At 40.4% G+C, this 17,267-nt stretch overlaps 3 protein-coding genes across 4 annotated transcripts in view; 2 read left to right on the top strand and 1 right to left on the bottom strand.

Moving 5' to 3' along the window:
* LOC135487050 (receptor-type tyrosine-protein phosphatase mu-like) overlaps nucleotides 1-5,373 on the top strand; it is a 21,145-nt gene extending 15,772 nt beyond the window's left edge. The window contains exons 24-32 of the mRNA XM_064770368.1: nucleotides 174-261; nucleotides 481-692; nucleotides 1,000-1,119; nucleotides 1,428-1,712; nucleotides 2,140-2,289; nucleotides 2,520-2,693; nucleotides 2,904-3,173; nucleotides 3,358-3,521; nucleotides 3,698-5,373. Of these exons, the coding sequence (XP_064626438.1) occupies nucleotides 174-261; nucleotides 481-692; nucleotides 1,000-1,119; nucleotides 1,428-1,712; nucleotides 2,140-2,289; nucleotides 2,520-2,693; nucleotides 2,904-3,173; nucleotides 3,358-3,521; nucleotides 3,698-3,908 (1,674 nt within the window). The 3' untranslated portion in view covers nucleotides 3,909-5,373. The remainder of the gene's footprint in view (nucleotides 1-173; nucleotides 262-480; nucleotides 693-999; nucleotides 1,120-1,427; nucleotides 1,713-2,139; nucleotides 2,290-2,519; nucleotides 2,694-2,903; nucleotides 3,174-3,357; nucleotides 3,522-3,697) is intronic.
* On the bottom strand, nucleotides 5,337-8,113 carry LOC135487066 (RAB7A-interacting MON1-CCZ1 complex subunit 1-like). Its single transcript, XM_064770398.1, has 7 exons — nucleotides 7,978-8,113; nucleotides 7,609-7,715; nucleotides 7,229-7,322; nucleotides 7,032-7,087; nucleotides 6,785-6,907; nucleotides 6,407-6,524; nucleotides 5,337-6,212 (listed from the first exon to the last, which is right to left on the bottom strand). Exons 1-7 carry the CDS (start codon nucleotides 8,075-8,077, stop codon nucleotides 5,995-5,997), a joined length of 816 nt encoding a protein of 271 aa, XP_064626468.1. The 5' UTR covers nucleotides 8,078-8,113; the 3' UTR covers nucleotides 5,337-5,994.
* LOC135487059 (ATP-binding cassette sub-family D member 3-like) lies at nucleotides 8,091-17,267 on the top strand. 2 transcript variants are annotated; one of them, XM_064770387.1, is made up of 23 exons: nucleotides 8,091-8,288; nucleotides 8,882-8,921; nucleotides 9,114-9,166; nucleotides 9,356-9,407; nucleotides 9,598-9,686; nucleotides 9,995-10,064; nucleotides 10,348-10,374; nucleotides 10,696-10,766; nucleotides 11,021-11,201; nucleotides 11,373-11,425; nucleotides 11,754-11,913; nucleotides 12,101-12,170; nucleotides 12,584-12,681; nucleotides 13,056-13,147; nucleotides 13,338-13,444; nucleotides 13,579-13,645; nucleotides 13,784-13,847; nucleotides 14,126-14,203; nucleotides 14,685-14,750; nucleotides 15,137-15,346; nucleotides 15,604-15,708; nucleotides 16,045-16,101; nucleotides 16,325-17,267. In XM_064770387.1, exons 1-23 carry the CDS (start codon nucleotides 8,164-8,166, stop codon nucleotides 16,400-16,402), a joined length of 2,013 nt encoding a protein of 670 aa, XP_064626457.1. In that variant the 5' UTR covers nucleotides 8,091-8,163; the 3' UTR covers nucleotides 16,403-17,267. The 2 variants fall into 2 exon arrangements, with proteins under 2 accessions (XP_064626457.1, XP_064626456.1); XM_064770386.1 differs by lacking the exon at nucleotides 12,584-12,681 and adding an exon at nucleotides 12,440-12,537 and having other exon boundaries at nucleotides 8,093-8,288.

Raw genomic sequence — 17,267 nt, 5'->3', positions numbered from 1 at the left:
CATGAATAATAACTCAAAGAATTCATTCATGCTCATGTGTAATCGGATACAATAGATGGTACATTTATCGTTACTTTACCTTTACCTTTACCTTTACCTTTACCTTTACCTTTACCTTTACCTTTACCTTTATATTTAACTTTACTTACAAATGAATGTTACCTCATTTGCAGCAATTCAAACCAGAGTTGGAGCATCCTCATGATGAATCAAAGAAAGAGGAGAACAAAGGAAAAAATAGATTCAAAAATATTGTGCCATGTAAGTCATTTATACGCTTTTAGGCCTTCTAATACGCCCAAACAAAAAAAGTTCACCTTTGCTTGTGATGTTTTCTTTTTATGTTTTGTGATACTGTTACTGAGTTGTATCCGTAACTTATTTGGGGATGAAACCAACAGATGGACATCAGTTATGCCAGGGGTCCACTTGGGACAATTTTCAGCTCCTCTTAACAAGTTGGTCATCTTCCACTTTCAGATGACCATAGTCGCCTGATCCTTGATGTAGGAGAAAGTAATTCAAGCACTGATTACATAAACGCCAATTATATTGATGGCTACAAGAAAAAGAAGGCATACATCGCGTCCCAAGGTCCAACGAAAGCGGCCATCAACGATATATGGCGAGCGGTTTGGCAGGAGAGATGTCCGAAGATTGTGATGCTCACCAACTTTGTGGAAATGGGAAAGGTAGGCGGTCATGATTGATGTAAAATGGATATACACATTCTTTTGAGGCCGGAATCATTTCTCAAAGTGCTTCTGCATCTTGGAGTCTTCTTAGGGAAGTTATAAGAGCAGGTACTATAAGCAGATCACTTAACTTTCGAACTCTAACTCTGATATTACACTCTAAACAAACACAGTGTTGAAGCAGTGGCAGTATTGAACTCAACCTTGATGATGACTTTATATTGTCTGAAGTTTTCTGTGAAGAGTCGCGCGGTAAGAGCATATCATGGCTCATATTGTAACAGTGCTGTCTGTTCCATTTCAGGCCAAATGTGAGCGGTATTGGCCAGAGTCAGGGAGCAAACTTTATGGAGAGATCACCGTTGAAGTGGTGACAGAAGAAAAGTTTGCTGATATGACTGTCACTGCTCTCAAAATCTCAAAGGTAAAAACACAAGAATATTGTTGTACATAACCGGTACCTCCCAAATTAGCTTAAAAGACATTTTATCCCCATTAAATGATTTCATACACCTGGGAAATTGTCTGGCGATGAATTGTCCCTTGGGACGAATTGTCCTTCGGAACAATTTATCCTTTGGGACATTGTCCAGGAATGTATTAGTGTCCTCGAAGACGGATCACTTGGAAATTGATTGTCCCACCCGACTAATCATCCCATTTTGACCTGCTGTGCAGTTTTAGTCTCCACTGCACTACGATGGAAACTTCACCGAACTTTACATATTTCAGGGTGGGCAAGAACGGCGATTAAAGCACTTCTATTTCACTGTTTGGCCAGATCATGGCGCACCAAAATTCGCTTCAAGCATGTTACATTTCTGGCGGGAGGTGACGGGATATAGCGGTGAACAATACGGGCCAGTTTACGTACACTGCAGTGCGGGTGTGGGGAGGACAGGGACATTCATTGGTCTCGACTACCTCATACAACAGGGTAGCGTCGAGAAGATGGTGAATGTTTACGAGTGCGTGCGACAGATGAGGTTATCGCGGCCGAAAATGGTGCAGACTTGGGTAAGTAGCTGTTGATTTACAGTACATTCCGAAAGAATTGCCACATCCATGTTTTAGTCAGGTTTTTATTTCAAAACTTATTGGAGGGTTGGGTAAAAATAACCATAAAGTCAGTGGACAAAGAATGAAGCAAACTTCAGCTTTTTGAGGTGTAAAATATACATGTCGTAACAACACTATTGCACAATACTGTGACACTAGGTTTGTATTGAGTGGAATATGGTCAGGTGTACTGTGACAAAGATAATCTGAGAAAGACTGTCAGATGAAATCATGATCATGGAATTCCTTAAGAATCTTTGAACACCTCAATTTGGGGGGGGGACAATTTTCAAGTCTAGACCCGTACATAGCTGGGTTTAAGAATTATCAGTAAACCTTTCTTGATATCTTTTTGCAATTCTGAGGAATTTCTATTGTTCTTCAGGAACAATACGTGTTCCTCCATGATGCTTTGGCAGAGCATTTTCGGGTAGGACTGACGGCATTCCCGAGCTCGATGTTCTGTGATCGCTATGGTAGTATGGTCATTCCCAAAAAGAAAGGAGCCAAGTCCAGGCTGCAACAACAATTCAAGGTACGTGTTGCATTATGTATGGCCGCGCCTACTATCCAAATTGTTCAAAATTGTTAAGCTCAAAATGCAATTTTTCATTGATTTTGTAAAGTATCTTTAAAATGAGAAGTACATTTGGTAGAGATTGAGAGTGAGGGTGATCCCTCCTAATCAAACTTGTCTGACCTTCCCTACAGTCGATATGTTACCAATTATCAGTATATTGTAAAAGCCTTCTCTTTCTCTTTCAGCTGTTGACCTTATTCACATCAGAAGTACAAATGAAAAACTGTGCTGGTGGTTTAGCGCAACAAAACATTCATAAAAATCGATCGAAAGACATCATACCTGAGGACCGATGTCGGCCATATCTTACCTTACCAGTTGAGGGAGGCACCAGTTATATAAATGCTGTATTCATAGATGTAAGTAGATGCTGTATTCATAGATTCTACTTAAAATAATTTTGTTAGTGAGCTCTTTGCCTCTGGGCCCATTTTCCTAATGATCCATTCAACAGATCTTACCAAACTTGAAAACCTGTGTCCTTGCAATCACCAGTAAGCAATCTCGACATGCGTTTCTCAACCAGCAAGGACAATTGGGATCATCGTATTCCTCTTTCTTGCTTGCAGGGTTACAGTAAACGTGACACATTTATCGTGAGCGAGATGCCTCAAGCCCACACTGTGATAGATCTCTGGCGGCTTGTCTATGATCACAGAGTCACATCCATCGTCATGCTCAATTCCTTGGAATCGTCTGACCACGACAGTATATACTGGCCAACCTCAAAGCACAAGCTTGACAATGATGCATTCTCGGTCGAGAGCCTCAAAGAAGACACATCAGACCCAGACATCACCACAAGAGATTTCAAGTTTGGGCGGAAATCAAAGTTACAGGTAAAATTGTTGCTGGGTTTACCAAGATGACATATGTGTAATACATGTTGGTGGACTGATTGTCAAAGACCATTTCAACCACAAGGAATAGTAGTGGCAAGTTTAATTTTGCTGAAGTTTCGGATTGGTATCATGTAGGATATTGATGATAGATACATAATCTGATAGTTCTTCTCCCTTCCAGATGAGTGATCAGAAGCTAGAGCGATTAGTGCGGCAGTTCCAGTTCAATGCGTGGCCAGAAGACAAGGTGGTGCCATCGTCTGCCAAGTCGATCGTATCATTAGTTGACGCTGTGGAAAGGTGGCAGCAGCAGTCAGGAGATGGAAAGATCCTTGTACACTGCATGTAAGTTTCCCTGCTCCTCTTGGCATGTCTTCAGTGTCAGTTTTGACAATGCTAAATCAAACGCGATCGAGTTTCTTAACAGTTTCTTGCAGGTCGCATCCCTCTCATTTCTCTCCTGGGCATTGAGAGATCACAGCCTGATGTTACTATACTAAACCATGACTTTGTCATTTCAGGGACGGTGGGTCCAAAAGTGGTGTTTTCTGTGTGGCCTACTCCGTGATCGAGAAGAACAAAGTTGAACACGACATCGATGTCTTCCAGTACACACGTCTCACAAGAATGAACCGGCCTCAACTCATCTCGTCTTATGAACAGTATAAGTTTATCCATGACATCGTAGCTGAATATCTCAAACAGTTTGACATCTATGCAAATTTCCAATGATTTCATGTGTTGCATCGAAGTGTTATTTTTACACTACACCAGGGTACTCAACAAAGAAGAGAGCTAGATTAAAGTTGGAGGCAAATGTTATTTGATATTCAGAATCTGTTTTCCACTAACATTTCTGTGGTCACTTAATGTGGATGAGTGGAACTTATACTCAAGAGAATCAGTGTTATTTCACATTTCCTATGGTTAACATTATTTGCCATGACTGCTATTGTATGCCTTCAGTAATCAAGTTCTTGTATCAAGTCAGTGAAAACGCCTCCGCAGAAATTTTGATGCTAAGTATTTGGTCGTGGATTAAGGGGATTAAATCATTCAAGGAGAGTCTTTGATTTGTCGATTTTAGCATCGCATACCATGACTTTGTAAATATAACGTTATACTTTACAATGAATACTCCTGATTTTTATGTTTTGATGAATATCTCACTATCATGAGAATATATGGGTCTAGATGTTTACACATAACGAACATCCCTAATGTGCCAAATTGTAAAATATACAGCATCAAGCCCGTGAAATGGGTACATACAGGAAACAACCATTCCGTATGACCTAATGTCTGTGTGTTGCGAGACTTATCAACAGAGAGGAAGTCTGTTGCCTACATTCTTTTCATATTATATGCACCACTCTACAAAATATTATTTTCATACTTTTAACTTTTGCCAATAGATCTAGTTGGTTTACATTTTTGGTACACCCTGTGCAGTATTCTGAAGACTTTGTAAACAGTCTTCCTTCAACAAAAACAAAAGGTGCTTCTCTGATCCAGCAGTCATGCAGTTACGGATTGGTACAATGACTCCTCATGTCTGTTTTGTAAATTTATAATCATATTTTACATGTATGATTGTACAGTTTATTTATTTTTGTATTTGAATCTCGCGAGAAATTAACATGATTTTATGGTGCTATATGTAATCCAAGTTTTGTCTTGACAATGTTTCTGTAGATTCCTTGTGCCACCAATCGAGTATACCCATTAGTCTCATTAGATTGGAGGGAGATGTTCCTGTGAAATGTCATGAAGATTTAGTTTATTCAAGGGTCTAGTTAAATATTTATCTTGTTATGGTCAGAGTCCTCGAATCATGTCTAAGTTGCGATGGTACTCAGTCATGACAAGATTTTTTAACAAAAATTAGGTTTTCTTTGATTTCAATTTCGTGTCTCCTTCAAATGGAAGTCATATATGAGTAATTGTCACCATTTTGATTGCTTGAAAAGATCATTTTGTGGACTTGGATGTCAAAAATCTACTTGTAGTTGTAAAGTTTGAATAAAGATTTAGTTAGATATACAAGTTTTAAGCATATAACTTGAGTTGACCAACACTGACACCATGGCTGTGGGTAGTAGTTGCACAGAGCTTTCTTCTATCAAAAGCCTTCAAAATGAAATGGATTCAGACAAAATGTTCTATAAGAGTTCATTGTTTATTATTGCTATTGAATATGATACTACATTCATAAACAGTAATATTGTGTGATCAATTAAACCTTTCTCGCTGCTGAATATTCTCAACCACAAGAAAGATCCACAGTGATGAGAGTAAGATCCACAGTGATGAGAGTAAGATCCACAGTGATGAGAGTAAGATCCACAGTGATGAGAGTAAGATCCACAGTGATGAGAGTAAGATCCACAATGATGAGAGTAAGATCCACAATGATGAGAGTAAGATCCACAATGATGAGGGTATGATCCACAATGATGAGAGTAAGATCCACAATGATGAGGGTATGATCCACAATGATGAGAGTAAGATCCACAATGATGAGAGTAAGATCCACAATGATGAGGGTATGATCCAGTTCCAGAAAACTTCCTGTGGAAAGTGAAGATAACAAAGTTCTGAGTGGCCGGAGTCTCAAACCCACAGGTCCGACACTGTGCCACCACGCTTCCCTTCCCAAGTACCAGTTGGCAGCACATGAGAGTGATGGTCTTTGACCAGGAAAGCCAAGAGTATTCTGTTGTGACCATGATGATAATAATAATTCCAAAATGCACTTTTACCAAAACGTTTTTTTAGATTAAAAGAGCACTATAAATTTGATTAAGAATTTTCTTGTTCATTTGTCAGCATCTTTCAAGAGTTGGTCAGCTCTTTCACAGTTCCAGCCCATTGTCTTGAGCGGTCCTTTGACCAGTTCGATGTACTTGCTGAGTAGACTGCGGCCAATGTTTCTAGCATCAAAGTCTGACTGAGATGGAGCAGGATCTGACCAGTGCCAATGACACATCTCGCCTGCATACATCATGGCCAGTACATGTGTGTCACTGAAAATTCCTGCAAGTGGAAAAGTAAGTACAATGTATAGTTGGTTCATCTTTATGTTGACATTACGTCATCATTTAGTTGTGAGTATAGCCTTTTCCTTTGCATTTTGTCCAATATATGCTGTAGTGATCGAGTGCAGCGAGATGGAACTAAGGCGAGCGCTAGGAGGGATTGATCAAAACGACTGCTCCTCAGTGACATACCTTTTTGTAAAAGTTGATAAACAGCCTCATCGTTTGTTGTGACATCCTGCCTCTCTTTCAATATCGGAGTCCGTACCTTAAGCATCCTCATCAAATAGTCAACACCATCTTCAAGACACTGAAGCAGAAAAATAATCAATAAGTCATTTCTGCAAGGACAATAAATTGTACAGAATGATGACAAATGTCTAGTATCAACAACTTGGCTGATCACTTGGTATAAACATATGATTCCTTAGGAATACGATATATTCTAGATATTCTAGAACACCTTGCTTACAATAAACCAAAGTTCACAGTGTATATGCACTATGGGCCCATTGTGCCTCGTTTTGACAGTAGCGGTTATGGTTGGGCAGATGTTTAACGGAGGCCTACCTGTCGGTATTGATTAGGATCCGACTTTGACCTTGGCTGAATGATGCTACAGTACATGTAGAGTAGTGCACCACGTCTCCATAATAAACACTCATATATCTCGTCTCCTAAAACATCTTTCGCCTGAAAATACATCAGATGAAACATGAAACAACTGATAGGTGGCACATGGCTCAGACCAAAGGCAATCAACTGAGCTATGAAAGAACTTGAGATGATAAGTATTTACTGGAAAACTATGATTTACCTGTTTCTCTCCTTGAAATAGATCTTCGACCAACTTTTCTGGCATTGTCAAACTCTCTGAAATAAAGAGCATCACAAGGTCAATAGTCCGATGTCACTATTGATGCATCTGTTAATGTCCAGTTGGCATTCTTCACAGAATTTAAAGGAGCATAAAACAATTTCATGTACCGTATGAATTAGAACACCTGGGCTTACCAAGTAGTTTTTGCAGCCTTTGTTTTCCATCTTTCTCAGGAAACGATTCATTTACCAGGTTGTTCTCTTCATAGAATGTCAGGTCCAAGGATGCCTGAAAGATGACAAAGCATATCACAGTCATTCTGAAGATGAAAAGCTGATCACAGAATAGGAAACAATAGTCAATACAGTGGTGACTACTTACTGTTAATGATGCATCCTGTTTTTTGTAAGCATCAAAACATCAATTGGAGTTCACTGGGTGATATACGTACATCTTGTTTGATGACACACTTTTTCCAATCCTGATTTTTATAGATTTCAGTCAGCTACCTGGCCCACTTCTAAATGAAAAGGCTGTCAAGAGTATTGTCAATAAAACCAACCAAAAATATTACCTGGCTAAAGTCCTTTAGTTGCTGAGCAACATCTGTGTCTGTCTTTCCTTCACTTCTCAGCACTCTTGCACAATTTTCTTCACATCTCTTCAGGAAGGGGTCTTCATCTTTAAGTGTAGGAGATGATGATATTTTAGAGGTAAACCACACAAGATTTGCAACAGTGGCCTCATCTATCTGTGTTTGCAACTATACCTACTAGGCCTATACTCTCCAGTACTGCCTTCTCAGCCAGCCGATCGACTCGCTACTCATCATACTTTATCAGTGTACTGCATGTACCCTCCTTTGCTGAGCATTTTGTCACAATTTTGGTAGTCGATAAAGTTTATTTATGGTTTATCATGGTCTAGGCCAATGTACACTTACAATCAATAGTTTTGTGAACGTCTTTGCACGCCTGCAGAAGAGATTTTGTCTCTTTTTCAATTTTTTCGTGGGAGGTTTTTATTTTCATGGGCGCAGCCATTTTCTTTGTATGTCACGTGACATGGATATTTTTAGCTTTCGACCCTTGACCCAGATTTCAATTGACCTATTTCTCACCTGTGAAAAATGGCTGTTCTGAGCAAAATAGTTGAGAAGGCCACCCCCAAAAACTCGGCTATCGCCGCAGGTGGAGTTGTAGCGTTTTATTGGCTTTTGCAGAAGACTAAGAAAAAACCAAGGAAGGTTGTTAAGTACGTGTTATTTAAATATAGTTTATGTCAATGACCAAAAAAATAACTTGAAAGAGTGACTGAAATTTCAGGTTTGCCTGTGCTGTGTGCAAAAATGCACTGGCACTGACTTGAGGCCTTAGCTGAATCACTGCTTGCTTCTGTTCTGGCATGCATTGTATGATTGTATGCTCATGTCAGTTTCTGACTTACCAGTGAGGGCTGGTTTCAAACACACAGCCTGTCAAAGCATGTATGTCGACAGACGTGAGATGACGTCATCCCAGATCCCTGTCCGTCCTGGCCTGGGTCGAGCACGGCCTTGCATGCATGCTTGCTATGGTCTTATGAAAGAAGTCTGGAGATGGGAGTGGAAGAAGTAAATTTCCCAACTTGCCTAAGGCAAGTGAGGACGGGAGTCCAAGGGCCGAGAGGCGTGGACTTTGGAGGGGCTTGCTTTTGGCATTGACTCGTCTGGACAATGATTAGTTCAGACCATGGACATTGTCACAACCATGGACATTGTCACAACCAAGAACAGCCTGTTCAATACATGTGTTTCTTTCCATTCCATTTATTGCATTGATTAGTTGTTCTTTTCAATTTCGTTTCAGGGATGATGATGAACCAGCATTCAAAGTTGTTCTTGCTGAGGTAAGGGTTCAGGAGGATGGTTAGATTAAAATAAGTTAATAAGACTATGTGGATTGTTGGTCTGTCTGGCAACTTTGGTCAATTGTAGGCGTACACCCAACTTATACTGAAAGTTTGGAGAGACACTTCAGACAGGATTAGTTTTTCATGTATTTGTTACATACCTCCGTCTATTATCACCTTGCTTTTCAGGACAAACAACGAAGGTTTAAAGACAAGGCAGCTGTGGATGCCACATTTTTCAAGTGAGTATCTTTTATTATTATAATTTATACATGTATTTTCAAAGCAAATCTTTTGATGAAACATGATAAGTGACTAAAAAAGTGAAAGCACAGAATGTTGCCTTTTTCAGATGAATATGTTATGACAGCCCCTGTCTTGTTTTGTAATGCATGTAATTTCAACGCTGGTTACTCTCTTGTCTGTTTCAGGAGAATAGTCGCAATTCTCAAGATTCTTGTTCCAAACTTCTTCTCACCAGAGGTATGTGATAAACAAGTTTTTAAATCTCTCTCTAACGGAATAACTGTATCATATTGCATAGTCAATTTTATGTATTGTACTTAACTAAGTGAATGCCATACTTCCTGCATCCTGATGTAAAGGTATTGCTCTATTTTGATATCGGGTGTTTTGACGTGGTTCATTGGTAATCCCGCTTTTGTTCTTCCAGACTGGCTTCCTCTCATTAGTAGGTCTCTCCCTTATTATTAGGACCTATTGCGATGTGTGGATGATTCAGAATGGAACTGCCATTGAAAGGTAAGGACTAGACTAGTACAGGAGATTATGAGGCAAACCTGTCTGGGAGTTTGCAATACAGATTATTCTGGGATGACTTCATTGAAAAAACATCAAGATTCTCTCATGGAAACCCTTGTGGAAATTTAAAAGCTGGAGGTACACAATATTTGACTATAAATGTTACTATCCATGCAACGAAAAAGTGATAACTTCTAGCTACTGATACATGTATGTAGTCACTAGCAAAGTTGGTATCATTTAAAACAACCTGGAATTTACTCTTAGAATTGTTTTACCCGGTAACTAACTTGATTGTCTATTTTCAGTGCCATCATTGGAAGAGACATGAGTTTGTTCAAGAAGCATTTGTTCAAGTTCATCTACGCCATGCCAGGAGTAAGTGCACATATTGTTATCTTTGATATTCTTGTACTTGTATGATGAGTATGAAAACTTGGTTTGACACACATCTGATACACACCTTGCTGGAGATGAACATGTGTGCTTTTATTGTGGCCTTATCGTGCCACACCTCGGCACCTGATGACTGCAGCCAGATCTAAGAATAAAAATCAATTTATTTCCTTCAATGTCATATTCCCCGATCTGTTGCAACGAGCTGCCACCAAATGTTGCTGTTTGCTTTATTTTATTTATTCTTTCCGCTTCATTGTTTCAGATTGCACTCATAAATAATATGTTGAAAGTAAGTAGGTTTAATCTTTTCAAATGCTTCATCATTTTGCCATAAAAAAAGCGTTTTCTTTATATTGAAAAGTTGAATCATTGAAATTGCGTAGTGGCTCACCTTATTGAGACGGATTCTTACATCCCCAATGGTGTTTGGTTTGACGATCCTCAATATAAAAGCGGCAGTTGGTCTAGTTAAGACTGAGCTGCCCAAGATGAAGGATGGTATGTCTTATCGTCCATTCACTCATTATCATTTCTGGTTCATCCTAAATCGGATGTTTACCCCCCTCCCTGCAAAAACACATATTCATTGACCCATTATGATCCATTTCAGTTTGGTCTGAATGAATTAAAGCTGCGCTTTAGGACAAGACTAACATACTATCTCTACAACAAATACCTCAAGTAAGTCCTATGTTTCAGTTACAATGGTCAAGTTTTGAATATTTTCCCTATTACTTGACTTTTCAATGTCTGATTATGAAAGAAATCCATTTCTCAATGTAAATGTAGTAATGTACTGTTCAGTGTCTTTAAAAGGCAGGATTAAGGGTCAACTTTGTGGTCTCCTGTTGACTATAACATGTATGCACAGTCATGACACTAGGTGCCCTGCCTATAGTCTCTCTTTAACAAGTGCTCCTGTGTTTATCTTTCAGTGGCTTTACATATTACAAAATGAGTAACCTAGACAACCGAATATCCAACCCAGATCAACTGCTGACACAAGACGTGGAACGTTTCTGTAACAGTATCGCCGACCTCTATTCAAATCTTAGTAAACCTATACTAGATATCATCATCTATTCTGTTCGTCTGGCTGGTGCGATAGGTGCACAGGTAAGGAAAGGCTGACTTGTATACAGATCTTTATAAACTTGTTCCAGATATCTTCATCTGTTGGAGTTGGTAAAGGTTGTTAAACCGGGAGTATCAATCTCACCCCTACAATGCCTTCGTGCAGCCTATGACAAGTAGCAAACTCTTACAGAATTGTTTACTTCCTTTCAGGGTCCAGGTTGGATGTTGTTATATTTAGCTGTCTCTGGATTGATTCTGACAAGGTAAGTCTTTTAATGCAGGAGGAAACCAGAAGCCAGAGAGGAAACATTTACTCCCTCTCTATGGCATTCACTGCTCTTATCTTACAGGCCAAGTAGCTGAGTGTGCCCAGGCAAGCTAAGTAACCTGTACAAGGGGTGATGCAAACCAGCCTCGACCTAATCTAGAAAAGCCTGACTCATAAACGATTCAGATAGAAACTGCAGTGTACCACGCCTTCATGTAAATCAATGTACGGAAGTGTCTGATGCCGTTACCTGGGGACTCCTTCCAATACCAAAATAACTCCCCGCATATTTGTATTTCTTATTCTAAGGTGTTTATCTTCAGAGTTCGCCGACCGATTGGTAAAATGACGGTACAAGAGCAGCGCTTCGAGGGAGAGTTCCGATACGTTAATTCTCGCCTGATCACCAACAGTGAGGAAGTCGCGTTTTATCAAGGACAGAAGAGAGAAAAGGCTACCATTATTGCTGAATTTGCAAAACTTGTGAGTATAACATAGCTGAAGTCCTGTGTCTTAGTTCATTTAAAGCCTAGAAAAAACCCAAATGGTCTGATGTAGCCACAACCTACCCATGTGTCTTGGATGTTTTGTATCAAAAACTGAGTTGCATTTTATCATGTTTGGCCTTGGGGCTGGATTGCGAATGCTTATTTTCTCCTCTATTTCCCAGGTGAAACATCTCCGTGATTTCATTTCATTCCGGTTCAACATGGGAATGGTGGACAGCCTCGTAGCAAAGTGTGAGTATGCCAGTCAACAGCCAAATACATCCATTGCATATTCCCGCAGCTGATCATGGTGACCGCACCTTATGCACTAAGAGCTCTCTTGGAGAAGGACAGAGCCTGTTCCACTCCTATCGCAGGACCTACAGGTCTGCTCCTGATTTCCTCTCTCCCACTGGTCTCTGCTGGTGATCCTGTCTTCCTATCTGATGTTATCTCAAGCAGTGGTTGAGAATGCCTCTGGTCCCAGCTCTAATGTTATTGTCTGTCTTTGTTCATTTCAGATATTGCAACAGTTGTTGGTTACATGGTTGTGAGTCGGCCGTTTCTAAATCTGGCCGATCCCAGACACATGACAAGCTCACACAGTGAACGATTAGAGGTTAGTTTACATATTCACCATGTTATTCATCCATTCTGATTTTCAGACTGTGCGATGGTGGTGGGTTACATATCAGTCAGTCGACCATTCTTGGACCTTGCCCATCCTCGCCATATGAATAGTTCACACACTGAACGATTAGAGGTTAGTGCCGGGCGTTTTCGTGTTGTGTTGACTTGACGCCATTGATGTCATTTCTACGTATTTCTCTGCTTGTGCATGATTTTTGTTTTGTTTTCATGTTATTTCATGTTTTATCTGTTGTTGTGCAGAGTGATGACATGTTGGCTGCCAGACATGTCGTGATGTGAAAGCGCCCAATGAATCACTCGCCAACTGATCCTTACATACAAAGTCTCCTGACTTGATCAGACAACTGGAAAGTACCAATCATACAAAATCATTTGCCAATCAAGTATCACGTGAGAGGCCTAATATTCTGAGACCAAGTCACTCCCTGAGAGTGTCTCTTTTCGATCTATGTCCTCAACTCATGTCTGGTTTTCCTCGTCTTCTAGGATTACTACAAGAGTGGTCGTATGTTGGTGCGGATGGCAGAGGCGATCGGGCGTGTGGTCCTTGCTGGAAGGGAAATGACAAGATTAGCTGGGTAAGCAGTTCACAGCAGTTATTGAATGCGGTTAACTGTATCGGATAGTTATGTTGTCAAAACAATGATTGCACTGCATCAAACTAACGATTTTGATGACAGTGAAGGGTCGCTTCTAATGGTGGTATTGGTGGTGGGGCATAATGACAAGATTTCTTGACACTGTGTGTTCTTTCATGTTTTATTTTAGTTTCACTCAGAGGATAACGGAGTTGAATCGGGTGCTAGATGACTTGAACAAGGGGAAGTATGAGCGGACAATGGTGTCGGATTCCAGGAGACCTGATGATGGGGCAGGTGAGTTACCTACTGTTGACTGTGACATTTGACACGTAACATGAAAATCTAAAATGTGTTTTTGTCACAACACACCCTTTCTTGTTCATCTCAACTTTTTCTCCCAATTTTCAACTTTTTCTCCCAATTTTCAGTTGTAAGCCACAGAACCTCATTGAAGCCAGGATCTGGAATGATCAATGTTAAGGACTATATCATCAAGTAAGTAAATCGGCAAGTAGGTCCTGTCAGGTTTATACTCCTGGTATATCACTATAAATAATGGACTGAGAAAACTGGCTGGCTGAATCAGCTGTGTCATTTATCAAATTAATGATATTGTTTTATTGTTTTATTCAGTTTTGACCGTGTTCCTCTGGTGACTCCAAATGGTGATGTGCTCATTGATGAGATGTCTTTTGAGGTAAGGTCGGACGGTCTATATGACCAACCCTGAACGTACCCTTATTTAGGATCATAATCTCGGCCGCCACAGCAGCTTGTGGGATGTCCAGCAACCTCTACAAACCAAACGATTGGATTTCAACTAGAGAGGGAATTACGAGAATTATGAGATTCTCAACCATTGTTCCCTGCATCCATGCTCATAGTTGATTTGTTCATGGGAGCAGCCATCCCTTAAATGCCTTATTACATTGACATATCTGCCAGGCTCTGAATTTCAATCTGTTCTTGTCTCAGGTGAAGTCTGGTGTTAACGTGTTGGTGTGTGGACCTAACGGGTGTGGAAAGAGCTCGTTATTCAGGATTCTGGGAGAGGTAAGCGGCAAGTGATTATATCCTTTCTGATGCAGGGTCGTGTTGTAGCAGAGTTAACACTGGTTGCTCTTGTAAGGACTCTCAAGTCTGATGTGGCAGAGACAGCGAAGGCATTGACATTAGAGTTGGCCGAGCTGCCACACACTAGCCATCTAGAGCTGCTGGTCCAGTGGTATGGGTCTGCTGCACACTAGCCATCTAGAGCTGCTGGTCCAGTGGTATGGGTCTGCTGCACACACTAGCCATCTAGAGCTGCTGGTCCAGTGGTATGGGTCTGCTGCACACACTAGCCATCTAGAGCTGCTGGTCCAGTGGTATGGGTCTGCAGCAAGGAAAGAGTGTTGCCTGATCAGTACATGGAAGCACTGCTTGTGCTAATAGCCACTAAACTGTGTGACTTTAGAATCTTTTTTTATAGCAGTCCAGTCCAACTTTGCACTGTGAAACTAAATTTCTCATTAATTTTCCTTATATCTTTCAGCTTTGGCCATTATTCGGAGGGACGCTTACGAAACCTGCTGGTACCAATCTCTTCTATATACCTCAGGTAAAGTGTTTTTTTGCAAAGTGTTATTTGGTTGGCAGTAATTCTTACAGACAAAAATGCTGTATGTTGCTCTTAGTATGCCAATGGATGGAATTCTGACCAACATGAGTCGGTTGTGGTCACAAGTTTTGGCTAATCTCGTCAGCAACCCTTGGGTAGGTTCCATGATGTTGGATTATAAGTTCATGTATAAAATACCTCGGGTCAACTTGAAGCTAGTGGAGACCTTGCATATTACTTCAATACTTTCTTTGTTCCGTCAGACAACTAACCATACTATATAGAATACCCTAAGTAAGCATATTTGCTTATTCTTCCTCTCGATAGTTACATTAACCAATGACACTACTGTCATGCTTATGTGTTTGTGAACTGTATATTTGCAGCGGCCCTACATGACCCTGGGCACCCTGCGCGACCAAGTCATCTACCCGGACAATCACAAGGAGCAGAAGAACAAGAACATCGCTGATGACGAACTGAAGGAATACTTAGACAAGGTGCAGCTTGGCTACATCTTGGAGAGGGAAGGTGGTTGGGATGCCACCCAGGACTGGATGGATGTACTCAGCGGTGGAGAGAAGCAGAGGATCGCTGTAAGTTGACATGCAATGCGTTATTCCCAATGGTTATGTTAAGTATCATTATGTTAAGTATCCTTATGTTAAGTATCCTTATGTTAAGTATCATTATGTTAAGTATCCTTATGTTAAGTACCGTTAAAGATGTTATCTTTGTCTGTCAACCCTATTAAAACTTTCCACATCAGGACTGACAACTCCTATAAGGCTAACATGGTTTTGAACAACCAAGCCAAGGCTTTCAGTTGATGGTCTCTCCACTCCAATTTCAGATGGCCCGTCTCTTCTACCACAAGCCCCAGTTTGCCATTCTTGACGAGTGTACCAGTGCGGTCAGTGTGGATGTCGAGGGATACATGTACCAGCATTGTAGAGAGGTAGGATTCATAATGAGTTTTCCTTTCGCTTCTTGGCCAGATTTAATGGTTCATCACTAGCACCATTGTTGATCAGTTGTCCACGATACAATGACAACAGCTGTGCTTTCAACCACTTTAGTTGCGACTTGGTTGGAAAGATTAGGTGTCTTGTGGTCCAGTGCAATTGGTCGGTTGCTCTGCAATAGGTCTTGTACTAAAATTTAAAAATGTCTTCTTGTCCACTGGACAACCACTTAACCAAAATAACTAGTTCGTTTGGTAAGTCAGTTGTCGAGGGCGAGCAGACAAGTTTAGAATCACTCCTTGAAAACTGATGAATTTTTTCTTCTCCAGGTTGGAATCACACTTTTCACAGTCTCCCATCGAAAGTCACTCTGGAAACATCATGCTGTAAGTTTTCTTTGTTCTGAATTAAAGCCTGGGGTAAAAGAGGAAGTGTTGTACATGTACCTTGGCAGTATTTGTCCTTGTTGAGTTAGTTTTAGAGGAAGTAGTATTGGTTCAATGTTCACTGGAGGGCACTTAGATAGACAGAGGTTCAAAGTTGAGATGTTTACAAATACATTCTAGTCTCCATTCCGCAAATATGAATTTGTTCACTTCTATTTTGCAGTATTACCTTCACATGGATGGCCGCGGTGCGTATGAATTCAAAGAAATCACATCCGATACGCAGGAGTTTGGATCTTAATGGTGATTGTCTCGTAGAAACACTGTGATTTTAGTCTGACCTTACTTTTATTTGGCAGAGATGTGATTTATCTCAGTTCTTGGGGCAGCTTTTGTCAGAATTGCACAATGATGTTATACAACATGCACTCTCATTGGAAGGGAGTTTAACCTGGTCCAAATGGCCTCAGTAGTGTGTCAGGCTTTATTTGGAGTATTGTTAAACTTTTAAGCATGGGCAATGCAGCTCTGTGATCTGGTGGGCTGTTTTATAACATGACGTGTGATGAATGTGTGCTAGTTGAAGTTGGACGTTTGTAGGCAATCCCACGGCTTCACTTTAGAATGTGAAGCATTCAGGTGCAATGTCACTTTTTAGAAGTGTATGTTCACTGAGTGGATTACCGGTAGTGACTGATAGATCATGCTAAATAATCTTTTGTCAAAACCTTGTGATCTCCACTGGAACCTAATTGCTGGCCTTGCTTAAACACAATGTTTGCTATCCTATATAGCACATAAAGCTGGTCAGATTACAAACGAATCTTCTGATGACTTCTTGCAAGAACGTCACCAGCTGTGCTGATCTTTGGACCCCACCTCAGTGGGCCAAGTGGCTGAAATTTCTTTCATGTGCTTTATACACAATCTACAATGTAATGGACCAATAAGTTATTTGATGTCGGTGATGAATAAGTTAGATACATGTGGACCTCCATAATGTGAACCTCGGTACCTGTAGCACCTACAGAATACAATTCAATGCATGAACATGTATGTATTGTTGCAGTTCATACTTGCATGAAACCTGTATCATTCTATTGTAAATAATTAACCTTTTTGTAAATTAAAGAAGTAATTTAATAAAGGGTAAAATTTATTGAAAA

This window comes from Lineus longissimus, chromosome 4 (genome assembly GCF_910592395.1).
Source record: "Lineus longissimus chromosome 4, tnLinLong1.2, whole genome shotgun sequence".
In the NCBI taxonomy this organism is placed as follows: Eukaryota; Metazoa; Nemertea; class Pilidiophora; order Heteronemertea; family Lineidae; genus Lineus; species Lineus longissimus.
This window is presented reverse-complemented; position numbering and strand designations above follow the sequence as displayed.